Below are 12735 nucleotides of genomic sequence, written 5' to 3' on the forward strand. Positions count from 1 at the left end.
ACCTGAGGTCCAGGAGTTCAAGACCAGCCTGACCAACATGGAGAAACCCTGTCTCTACTAAAAATACAAAATTAGCCAGGCGTGGTGGTGCATGCCTGTAATCCCAACTACTTGGGAGGCTGAGGCAGGAGAATCGCTTGAACCCAGGAGGTGGAGGCTGCAGTGAGCCAAGATGTTGCCACTGCACCCCAGCCTGGGCAAGAGTGAAACTCCGTCTAAAAAAAAAAAAAACTTCCCTTGGCCAAGCACAGTAGCTCATGCCTGTAATCTCTGCACTTCGGGAGGATGAGGCAGGCGGATCACCTGAGGTCAGGAGTTCAAGACCAGCCTGGCCAAAATAGTGAAACCCCATCTCTAAAAATACAAAAATTAGCTGGGTGTGGTGGCGTGCACTTGTAATCCCAGCTACTCAGAAGGCTAAGGCAGAGATTCACTTGAACCCAGGAGGTGGACGTTGCAGTGAGCCGAGATCGTGCCACTGGATTCCAGTCTGGGCACACAGCGAGATTTCATCTCAAAAAGAAAGAAAAAAAGTATCTTCCCTTTTCTGCTGGTGTTCCAGGTAGGTGAGGCTACGTGATAAATAGAATCTGGATGTTTAATTATAAATTAAAGTAGCAGGCCGGGCGTGGTGGCTCAAGCCTGTAATCCCAGCACTTTGGGAGGCCGAGACGGGCGGATCACGAGTTCAGGAGATCGAAACCATCCTGGCTAATCCAGTGAAACCCCGTCTCTACTAAAAAATACAAAAAACTAGCCGGGCGAGGTGGCGGGCGCCTGTAGTCCTAGCTACACAGGAGGCTGAGGCAGGAGAATGGCATAAACCCGGGAGGTGGAGCTTGCAGTGAGCTGAGATCTGGCCACTGCACTCCAGCCTGGGCGAGAGTGAGACTCCGCTTCAAAAATAAATAAATAAATAAAAATAAAATAAAATAAATTAAAGTAGCAGAAAAAAATTCCAATTTTTAAATCTATAGTGCAAAATACCAAATGACATTATAGGCCATTTTAAAATTCTTTCCATAACCTCCTAAACAGATTTTTTTTTTTTTTTTTTTTGAGGCGGAGTCTCGCTCTGTCGCCTGGAATGGAGTGCAGTGGCCGGATCTCAGTTCACTGCAAGCTCCGCCTCCCGGGTTTACACCATTCTCCTGCCTCAGCCTCCCGAGTAGCTGGGACTACAGGCGCCCACCACCTCGCCCGGCTAGTTTTTGTATTTTTAGTAGAGAAGGGGGTTTCACCATGTTAGCCAGGATGGTCTCGATCTCCTGACCTCGTGATCCGCCCGTCTCGGCCTCCCAAAGTGCTGGGATTACAGGCTTGAGCCACCGCGCCCGGCCAACAGATTTGTTAAAATAAAAAACTAATTCAAAAGACTAGAAAGCTACCAAAATAGAGGAATATACAATTTTATTTCAAGTACAATTAATACTTTTTACTTAATTTTTTTTTTAGAGATGTGGTCTCAGGTGTGAGCCACTGCACCTGGCTAAATAATTACTTTTAAAAATACCAAGTAAAAAAAAGTTTAGCTGGTATACAACAGGAAAGAAGGTAACAGATACACATACACATTGTCTTTTCTGGAGAAAAGAAAACTGAAAGTTTATAGCAGGCTGGGTGCAGTGGCTATTACCAAGACCCCGTCTTTCAAGACAAACAAACAAACAAACAAACAAAAACCCAAAAGTTTTCAGAAAGGAGAGACCATGGGACAAAAGGTTTCTCTTTAACATTGCCTTTCCAATCAAAAAATTTAGGCCGGGTGCGGTGGCTCATGCCTGTAATCCTAGCACTTTGGGAGGCCAAGACAGGTGGATCACCTGAAGTCGGGAGTTTGAGACCAGCCTGACCAACATGGAGAAACCCCATCTCTACTAAAAATACAAAATTAGCCAGGTGTGGCGGCACATGCCTGTAATCCAAGCTACTTGGGAGGCTGAGACAGAAGAATTACTTGAACCTGGGAGGCGGAGGTTGTAGTGAGCCAAGATCATGCCGTTTCACTCCAGCCTGGGCAACGAGAGCAAAACTCCATCTCACAAAAAAAAAAAAAAAAAAAAAAAGTGTTTTTCCTCCCCAGGAGACAAAGACTCCAGGGAAATAGGGTAACTGTTTCCTAAATGTCTTTTTATACATATTATGAATCAGGGTTAACACCAATTGGATGAATGAGTTCAATGTGTGTGTTTTTTTAATACATTAAGGTCTCATAAATAAGAATTGCCTAAATACAAGAAAAACTTGAATCATGACCTTTACTTTCACTGTATCAAATGCCTATTATTTTTAAACCTGTTTCCCAATTTAATTGTAAGAGCTGAATTTATTAGCCAACCAATTGACACCACATATAAACATTTCTGATGCCTCAATGCACCTGAAAGAGCCCACATATATACAGTTCCCATCTGATCTACAAATAACTAGTTCTATTCTCATCTTCCATCATTTAGTAAAACAAATTAAATTCAGCTGTCAAAACAAGTTCATTACAAATTCACTAAAATTCCTATTAATTTAGAATACAGTAAACTAAGACTATATTTAGACTACAGTAAACTAAGAATTTATACTATATTTAGACTATGGTAAATTAAGAATTCCTTCCAAGCAATTGCTTTAAGTATCGTCTTAAAAAAAAAAAGAATAAAGTTAACTAAGTAAAATACCCTTACATCCATAATCATTTTGCAGTTTTTACAAGGTCCAATCTGGCTAAAGAGTTGCAGAATTAAAGCTTCTGTCACATCTCTGGAAAGGTTACCGACGTATCTGAAACACAAAGAAAAACAATTGACCTTTTTTTTTTTGAGATGGAGTTTCGCTCTTGTTGCCCAGGATAGAGTGCAGTGGCGCGATCTCGGCTCACCGCAACCTCCACCTCCAGGGTTCAAGTGAGTCTCCTGCCTCAGCCTCCCCGAGTAGCTGGGATTACAGGCATGCGCAACCACACTCAGCTAATTTTACACTTTTAGTAGAGACAGGGTTTCTCCATGTTGGTCAGGCTGGTCTCCAACTCCTGACCTCAGGTGATCCACCCACTTCAGCCTCCCAAAGTGCTGGGATTACAGGTGTGAGCCACTGCACCTGGCCTTTTTTTTTTTTTTTTTTTTTTTAAGAGAAATGGTCTGGCTATATTGCTCAGGCTGCTCTCAAACTCCTGGCCTCAAGCAAACCTCCTGCCTCGGCCTCCTGAGTAACGGACTACAGGAACCACCACATCCAGCTCAATTTACCTCAATTTATTTATTTTTTTTGAGACAAGGTCTTGCTGGGTTGCCCAGACTGGAGTGTAGCGGAACAATCTCGGCTCACTACAACCTCCACCTCCTGGGCTCAAGGGATTCTCCCACCTCAGCCACCCAAGTAGCTGGGACCACAGGCATGTGCCATCATATCTGGCTAATTATTTTACATTTTCTGTAGAGAAGGGGTTTCACCATATTGCTGAGCTGGTCTCAAACTCCTGGGTTCAAGTGATCTGCCCGCCTCGGCCTCCCAAAGTGTAATCTTAAAGATTACAGGCCTAAGGCATTATGCCCAGCCCTCGATTTACCATTTTAAATTTGCTTATTCTCCACCAGTTTCTAAAGCTGTTTATTAAAAATTAAACTTGAGAAATAGGCAGATCTTTGCCTTATACTATAATATTTGGGAGTGACTTTTATGGTTTGCCAACACTTAAAAATCTCTTTGAAAACAGAGGTAAAGTATGTTATTTGAAAATATATTAGCTGGGTGTGGTGGTTCATGCCTGTAATCCCAGCACTTTGGGAAGCCAAGGTGGGAGAATCACCTGAGGCCAGGAATTGAGACCAGCCTGGTAAATATGATGAAACCCTGTCTCTATGAAAAACACAAAAATTAGCCAAGCGTGGTGGTGCACATCTGTAAACCCAGCTACTTGGGAGGCTGAGGCAGGAGAATCACTTGAACCCAGGAGGCGGAGGCTGGGTGAGCTGAGGTTGCACCACTGTACACCAGCCTGGGCAACAGAGTGAGACTATGTCTCAAAAAAAAAAAAGAAAATATATTACACTTTGCTAGTGAAGGGGAAGCTAGTATGGTGCATATCTGTTTTAGTCATGGTTTTGCAAATTAAACCTATTGCTTGTTTCTAAGTTTCCAGGCTTACCTTAGGAAGATAAACTTTAAAAACACTCAAATGAATCATCATTAGTTATATAAAATATCTTACACAATAATGGCTGGGCGTGGTGGCTCATGCCTGTAATCCCAGCACTTTGGGAGGCTGACGCAGGTGGATCACTTGAGGCCAGGAGTTTGAGACCAGCCTGGCCAACATGGTGAAACCCCTTCTCTACTAAAAACACAAAAATTAGCTAGGCGTGGTGGTGCCCGCCTGTAATCCCAGCTACTGGGGGCGGTTGAGGCATGAGAATTGCTGGAACCCACGAGGGGGAGGTTGCAACAAGCCCGGATCATGCCACTGCACTCCAGCCTGGGTAACAAAGCAAGACTGTCTTAAAGAAAAAAGAAGGCTGGGTACAGTGGCTCACGCCTGTAATCCCAGCACTGTAGGAGGCTGAGGCAGGCAGATCACGAGGTCAGGAGATCGAGACCAACCTGGCTAACACGGTGAAACCCCATCTGTAGTAAAAATACAAAAAATTAGCCGGGAGTGGTGGCAGGTGCCTGTAGTACCAGCTATTTGGGAGGCTGAGGCAGGAGAGTGGTATGAACCCAGGAGGTGGAGCTTGCAGTGAGCCAAGATGGTGCCACTGCCCTCCAGCCTGGGCAACAGAGCGAGATATCATCTCAAAAAAAAAAAAAAAAGAAAAGAAAAAAATTTATACAATCAAACCTAAGAAGCACTGCAATTATTTCTACTTTATGGTATTAATATTACTAAGAACACTCATGTTCTCTCATTTTTTTTTTTTTTAAACAAAGACTCGCTCTGTTGCCCAGGCTGGAGTGCAGTGGCATGATCTCCGATCACTGCAACCTCCGCCTCCCAGGTTCAAGTGATTCTCCTGCCTCAGCCACCCAAGTAGCTGGGACTACAGGCGCCTGCCACCACGCCCAGCTAATTTTTTTATATTTTTGGTAGAGATGGGGTTTCACCATATTGGCCAGGCTAGGCTGGCACCCCCAATTTTTAAATTAACATTATTTCCCTTATTTGTTCAATTTAGGTAGACTTTGGTTATGCAATGAACACATTTTTGAAAAGTTATAGGTAAATTATCAGTTGTTTTGAATGCTCACAGTGGGATGAGAAACCTTCCATTTAACATTACTGATCAGTAGAAGAGGGGTGAAAGGGAGTAGAAAGATCACAGATTATGAGTTGGTAATCAATAAAAATATAAATAGTGCATTACAAGACCATAAGACTGTGATGATCTTCATTTAAAGGGCTTAGGCTAGGGGTAGTGGCTCACACCTGTAATCCCAGCACTTTTGGAGGCTAAGGTGGGAAGATCACTTTAGTCCAGGAGTTCAAGATCAGCCCAGTCAATACAGTGAGACCCCCGTCTCTACAAAAAATAAAAATAACGATAAAAAATTAGCAAGACATGGGGGCACTATGTCCCATGGCATGGTCCCAGCTACTTCAGACACTGAGGTGGGAAGATCACTTGAACCCAGGAGTTAAGAGGCTGCAGTGAGCTATGATTATGCCACTGCACCAGGTGACAGAGCAAGACTCTATCTCTAAAAATAAAATAAAGGGTTTTTTTTTTTTTTGAGATGGAGTCTTGCTCTGTCGCCCACGCTGGAGTGCAGTGGCGCGATCTCAGCTCACTGCAAGCTCCGCCTTGTAGGTTCACGCCATTCTCCTGCCTCCTGAGTAGCTGGGACTATAGGCGCCCACCACAATACCCGGCTAATTTTTTGTATTTTTAGTAGAGATGGGGTTTCACCATGTTAGCCAGGAAGGTCTTGATCTCCTGACCTCGTGATCCGCCTGCCTCGGCCTCCCAAAGTGTTGAGATTACAGGCGTGAGCCACCGTGCCCGGCCAATAAAGGGTTTATAAAAAAGTTTTTAAAATGAGATTTTGAGAAGAGTTTACCTCTAGTCATGTTACAGAGTTAGAGGTTTACCAGTTCCGGAATCAGAGAATGCAGTCTCCCCAAAACGGTAGTTTCTCATTTGTCTCTCAGGTCCCCTTCAGAAAATTTGATATAAGGTACAGACTTTCTCCTCAGAAAAATAAATATTCATACATGCTCAAAAAGTGTGGATTTGGTTTCTTCTTTCCATCTACCATTCAACAAACACATATTGAGTACTTAACACGAAGCCTTCGGAAAAGGTTAAGATGGCAAAGGAAGAAATGCTGAGTCAATAACAAACGACATTTAAATATCAGGTAAAATAATGGTACTCAAAAGAGAAAGTAACAGCAACATTTACCCAACAGCAATTTACCAGTATTGGGAATTATTACTGCACCAAGTCTCTATTCTGAAAAAGAGACAGAATTAAGCATTTATCCTATTAAGTAGGAACTCCTAAATAGTGTAATCTAATATCTAGTTTAGAAAAATTCTCCTTTACAAAAGAATGCTAGTTAATAAATGTAGAAAGATAGTATTAAATTAACAATGTGTAAACCCTAATGAAACAACTGATTCAGGGAAGGATCTTTAATCTACGCTTAAATTACTACGTGAACGGTTGGTGTGGAAATAGTCACAAGGTGTCAAAGTTATCACATAGATTACTTAATTCATTGCAAAGGGAAAACCTTACCTCAAAAATGAGAGCTTTGGCTGTTACCACTATAACCCAGTGATAAAATTTTCAATTATTTTATAGTTGGGCAACAACCAATGAGACACTGCATATATATAATATGAATTACACAGTATCACCTATAAAATATTTACATAAAAAAGTCTAACCTAAATCTAACCAAGCTGAAAATTAGATTTAAGTTTATAGGATATCGGGCATATAAAACAATTCCACGAATCCAGATGTAGGACATTTTATAAGACAACTCAGTCTCTTCAAAAAATTGTTGTCCTAAAACAAACACAACAGATGACTGTTCTTGAATAAAAGGGAGCGGTGGCACAAGCCCGCAGTCCCAGCTACTTGAGAGGCTGAGGTGGGTGGATCCCTTGAACCCAGAAGTTTGAATCCAGCCTGAGCAACATAGCAAGACCTCATTTCTAGGCTATAAATAAGTAAAAGAAACAGAAAGTTGGGCACAGTGGCTCAAGCCTCAAATCCTAGCACTTTGGGAGGCTGAGGTAGGCGGTTCACTTGAGACCAGGAGTTAGAGACCAGCCTGGCCAACATGGTGAAACCTCATCTCTACTAAAAATACAAAAATTAGCCAGGCATGGTGGCGCACGCCTGTAATCCCAGCTCCCTGGGAGCGGGAAGCACAAGAATCACTTGAACTCAGGAGGTGGACATTGCAGTGAGCTGAGATTGCACCACAGTACTCCAGCCAGGGTGACAGAGCAAGACACTGCCCTCCCTGTCCCCCCACCAAAAAAAAAAGGACATAAAAAACACTGACAACCAAACACAATGAATAATGTTTAAACGGATCCTGGATAAGGGAAAAATAGTTTTTTCTTACAGAATTAATTAATAAATGTAAAAAGAATGAGTGAAATAGAAAATCACCATTAACATACCATAGTAATAATTTCTATAGGAAGATCCACCCATGGAAGCTCACATTAGTTGATGAAACCTTAAAAGGGGAAACAGGGTATCTGCATAGCCTCAAAGTACCACCTCTAATATATTTATTAAATATTGGTTTTGGGCCAGGTGCGGTGGCTCACGCCTGCTATAATCCCAGCACTTTGGGAAGCCGAGGCAGATCACAGGTCAGGAGATCAAGACCATCCTGGCCAACAGTGAAACACTGTCTCTACTAAAAAATACAAAAAATTAGCCTGGCATGGTGGCGCGTGCCTGTAGTTTCAGCTACTAGGGAGGCCAAGGCAGGAGAGTCGCTTGAACCCGGGAGGCAGAGGTTGCAGTGAGCCAAGATCATGCCACTGCACTTCAGCCTGGCACCAGAGCGAGACTCTGTCTCAAAGGAAAAAAAAAAAAAAAAAGGTTTTGACCAACGAACTAATGGTTTTAAATGACTATGAATTCTTTGGATATACCTCCCTCCAGGAAGTGTAACTTAATCTTCCTCTTCCTGAGTGTGTGAGCTACCCTTGGTGACCTACTTCTAACCAACAGAGTAAGTTAAGAAAAAATAAGTCATGGTGATTTTGGAGAAAAGGAGAAACAGTACCCTTCCAAAGTGTCGGCGGGGTGCAGTGGCTCACACCTGTAATCCCAGTGCTTTGGAAGGCCGAGGTGAGAGATTCACTTGAGGCCAGTAGTTTGAGACCAGCCAGGGCAACATAGTGATATGCCCCGTCTCTACAAAAAATAAGAAAAAATTAGCTGGGTGTGGTGGTGTGCACCTGTAGTTCCAGCTACTTGGGAAGCTGAAGTGAACAATGATTGTGCCACTGCACTCCAGCCTGGGCAACAGAGTGAGACCTTATCTCTAAAAAAAGAAAAAAAGTGTTAAGGTCAAGAAAGACATCTCACAGAACCAAGGAGAATAAAGAGACGATGATGAAATGCAATGTGGTATTTTCCTGAGTTAGATCCTAGAATATAAAAAGGATATCAGTGGAAAAATTGGAATAAAGCCTATAGTGTTAATTTCTTAATTTTGATAATTATAGCATGGTTATATAAGATGGTAACATTAAGGGATGCTAGATGAAGGTTATCATGCCATTCTTCCGCAAAACCCTTCCCCGCAAAAAAAAAAAAAAAAAAGTCTGTACCATCTCTGCATCTCTTCTGTGTCTACTCTCACCTGACTCTTGTGCCTGTAAGAAATTTTCAGGATTAGCCGGGAGTGGTGGCTCATGCCTGTAATCCCAGCACTTTGGGAGGCTGAGGTGGACGGATCACTTGAGTTCAGGAGTTCGAGATCAGCCTGGCCAACATGTTGAAACTCGTCTCTACTAAAAACACAAAAAATTAGCCAGGTGTGGTGGTGGGTGCCTGTAATCCCAGCTACTCAGGAGGCTGAGGCAGGAGAATTACCTGAACCCAGGAGGTGGAGTTTGCAGTGAGCCAAGATCTCGTCACTGCAGTCCAGCCTGGGGGACAGAGACTTCATCTCAAAAAAAAAAAAAAAAAAAAAGGCAGAATTTGATAAGGTCTCTGTGAAAATTTGAGTAAAAAGTATGAATAGTTTCTTACCTAATAATAAATTCCATAAGAGGTTTTCATTTTTATTCTTAGTTGGTATCTACCGTCCAGAACAGAGGTCCCCAACTCCCCTCAGGCCACGGACCATTATGGGTCAATGGCCTGTTAGGAACTGGGCCACAGAGCAGGAGGTGAGCAGCAGGGGAGGGAGCATTACTGCTTGAGCTCTGCCTCCTGTCAGATTAGCAGCATTTGTGAACTGGGCATGCAAGGGATCTAGGTTGTGTGTTTCTTACGAGAATTTATCTAATGCCTGATGTTCTGAGGTGGAACAGTTTCACCCTGAACATTCCGCCCATGGAAAAATTGTCTTCCATAAAACTGGTCTCGGTGCCAAAAAGGCTGGGGACTGCTAGTTAGAATACTGCCTGGAACACTGCAATATCATTGCAGTGATATTTATTGCTCTACAAATATCTGTTAAAGAGTTAAATGTACTGTCTCAGAACGACTTCTGAACATTTGCAATTTGCTAGAAAATTCTCTCATTTTGCTTAAGTTACCCTAGGGGGAAAAGATTAGTTATGTCTTTTACTAATGAAGAAATTATGTAGACACCAGGCACGGTGGCTCACACCTATAATCCCAGCACTTTGGGAGGATAAGGTGGGAAGATTGCTTGAGCCCAGGAGTTCGAGACCAGCCTGGGCAACACAGTGAGATCGCTTCTCTACAAGTATTTTTAAAAATTAGCCAGGCGGCCGGGCGCGGTGGCTCAAGCCTGTAATCCCAGTACTTTGGGAGGCCGAGAGGGGCGGATCATGAGGTCAGGAGATCGAGACCATCCTGGCTAATACGGTGAAACCCCGTCTCTACTAAAAAAATACAAAAAACTAGCCGGGCGACAAGGCGGGCGCCTGTAGTCCCAGCTACTCGGGAGGCTGAGACAGGAGAATGGCGTGAACCCGGGAGGCGGAGCTTGCAGTGAGCTGAGAGCCGGCCACTGCACTCCAGCCTGGGCAGCAGAGCAAGACTCCGTCTCAAAAAAAAAAAAAAAAAAAAAAAAAAAATTAGCCAGACACAGTGGTACATGCCTGTAGTCCCAGCTATTCAGTAGGCTGAGGTGGGAAGATCCCTTGAGCCTGAGAGGTCGAGGCTACAGTGAGCTGCGATTGCACCACTGCACCAGAGCCTGGGCAACAGGACGAGACCCTATCTCAATTAAAACATAAAAATAAACTGTGTGGAATAGTAAGTGCTTGTGTATATACTATACATCAGCAACCTAACCTTATTATTATGTAACAAATGTATACCCATCACAAAGAATAATCTGTTACAAGAGATGGCTGAAACTGCCTCATTAGTTGGGACCTCCTTCACTAGGAAAACCAGCTTTAACAAATGTATCCAATACTATGCCTGCAGACATCTTAAGGGTTATCGATCCTCAAGACTTTTCGTTTTTACTTATATTTTGCAACAAACTATAACATTTTAGATAACTGATATTACGCATTTTAAAATAAATCCATTTATTGTCAACATCATTCTCACATGCCACATCTAAGCCACTGGTAATTCCTGTTGCCCTATTTTCAAAACATATCCGTAATTCAACTACTTTCCATCACTTTCACCAGCACTAACTACAATTATAGGCACTGCTTTCTCTCAAACCTGGATTGGCTTCCTGACTAGGCTACTTGCTTCTGCCAGTTTCAAGGTTAAGATAGGCTATACCACTACTATGCTTGAAACCCACTTACAGCTTCCATTCCTACTCAGATAAGATAGCCCTCTTTAGGACCCATATAATCTGGTATTTTCTATCTCCCCTAACATTCCTATTTATCATTCTGACCTCATTTCCTACTCCTCTACTACATTTACTCTCCTCAGGCTAACCAACCAGCATGCCCTGCCCCCAAGGGCCCCTTGCACTAGCTCTTTCTAGGGTGCTCCTCCTTCAGATAGAAGCATGGCTCTCCCTTATCTCCTTCACTTTTTTCCTCAAATGTCACTTATCAAAGGATGACCTTCCTTTATTATTCTCTATAAATATTCACCCCTTCCTCCTTACCATGCATACCCTGCATTATTTTTCTCCATGGCACTTATTACGATCTAACATAATTACTTACGTAAATTCTTTTTTTTTTTTTTTGAGACGGAGTCTCGCTCTGTCGCCTAGGCTGGAGTGCAGTGGCCGGATCTCAGCTCACTGCAAGCTCCGCCTCCCGGGTTTACGCCATTCTCCTGCCTCAGCCTCCCGAGTAGCTGGGACTACAGGCGCTCGCCACCACGCCCGGCTAGTTTTTTTTGTATTTTTTTAGTAGAGACGGGGTTTCACCGTGTTAGCCAGGACGGTCTCGATCTCCTGACCTCGTGATCCACCTGTCTCAGCCTCCCAAAGTGCTGGGATTACAGGCTTGAGCCACCACGCCCGGCCACTTACATAAATTCTTAAAAAGCCTACTACATGTACTACCGTATCCCCAGTTCCCAGAAGAGTGACAGCCGTGTAGTATGCTCTCAATATTACTGAGTGAATGTAATGTTTCTAGCATATTCTTAATTACTAGCAGTTATCTGGAAACATAAGTATTATCTAATAAATATCTCATTTTAGTCAACCTTGCCTTCAATCTAATCTTTAAGATAGGTCTGATTCTCAATCCAAGAGATTTTATTTCATACAAATTACAAAGGCCAATACTATTTGGAGAGTGGGGTAGACAACAAGAATGAAAGATAAGCATGGAGCAGAAGAAAGACAAGACTCACATTAGTATATAGCAATTAATTGGGCTCTGTCTCGCTCTGTTGTCCAGGCTGGAGTGCAGTGGCGTGATCTCGGCTCATTGCAACCTCCACCTCCTGGGTTCAAGTGATTCTCCTCCCTGAGCCTCTGGAGTCCCAAGTAGCTGAGGCTACTGGCATGTGTCACCACACCTAGCTAATTTTTGTATTTTTAGTAGAGATGGGGTTTCACCATGTTGACCAGGCTGGTCTCAAACTTCTGACCTCAGGTGATCCACTCACCTCGGCTTCCCAAAGTGCTGGGATTACAGGTGTGAGCCACCATGCCTGGCCAGCTGCAGGCTTTTAAAGATGGTCTATAATTTATAGATCTGCACTCTTAGCAAATGTGAAAGCCACACAGTAATAGTATAGTTATCTCAAAAGAGAGCACTCCTGCATTTGAGAGTAAACCACACAAAGGATATTAAGGTGTCTGGATTTGAGGGACTTAACTTTCATCAACTAACACCACCAATGTTTTTCTAGTCTAGTGTGTAGCTTTTAGTTCACAAGTTGAATATTTTTAAAGTGACCAGGGCCAATTCAGACTCACTATACACGTATTTTTATTTTTTATTATGGAAAATTTCAAATTTATACATGAATAGAGAATAGTAGTATACATCACTCATACGCTCACTACAAATGTTTGAACTTATTAATTGTACCTTGAATACTCCTCAAAATAATCTTGCAGTATAAACTTTAGGGAAGTTTGTCTCAGAATATGTTTTCAAAGTATTGGTGACAAGAAATC

The 12735-nt window shown here is 42.8% G+C and overlaps 1 protein-coding gene across 9 annotated transcripts in view; it reads right to left on the reverse strand.

Annotated features, from left to right (window-relative positions):
- TIA1 (TIA1 cytotoxic granule associated RNA binding protein) overlaps positions 1–12735 on the reverse strand; it is a 35907-nt gene that overhangs the window by 20226 nt on the left and 2946 nt on the right. For all 9 annotated transcript variants that reach the window (XR_004054284.1, XR_004054283.1, XR_004054285.1 and 6 more), the window contains exon 2: positions 2679–2775. Coding sequence is in view for 5 of the 9 variants with exons in the window: in XM_030920959.1 (XP_030776819.1) it covers positions 2679–2775 (97 nt within the window). In the remaining 4 variants the exon portion in view is untranslated. The remainder of the gene's footprint in view (positions 1–2678; positions 2776–12735) is intronic.

This window comes from Rhinopithecus roxellana, chromosome 17 (genome assembly GCF_007565055.1).
Source record: "Rhinopithecus roxellana isolate Shanxi Qingling chromosome 17, ASM756505v1, whole genome shotgun sequence".
In the NCBI taxonomy this organism is placed as follows: domain Eukaryota; kingdom Metazoa; phylum Chordata; class Mammalia; order Primates; family Cercopithecidae; genus Rhinopithecus; species Rhinopithecus roxellana.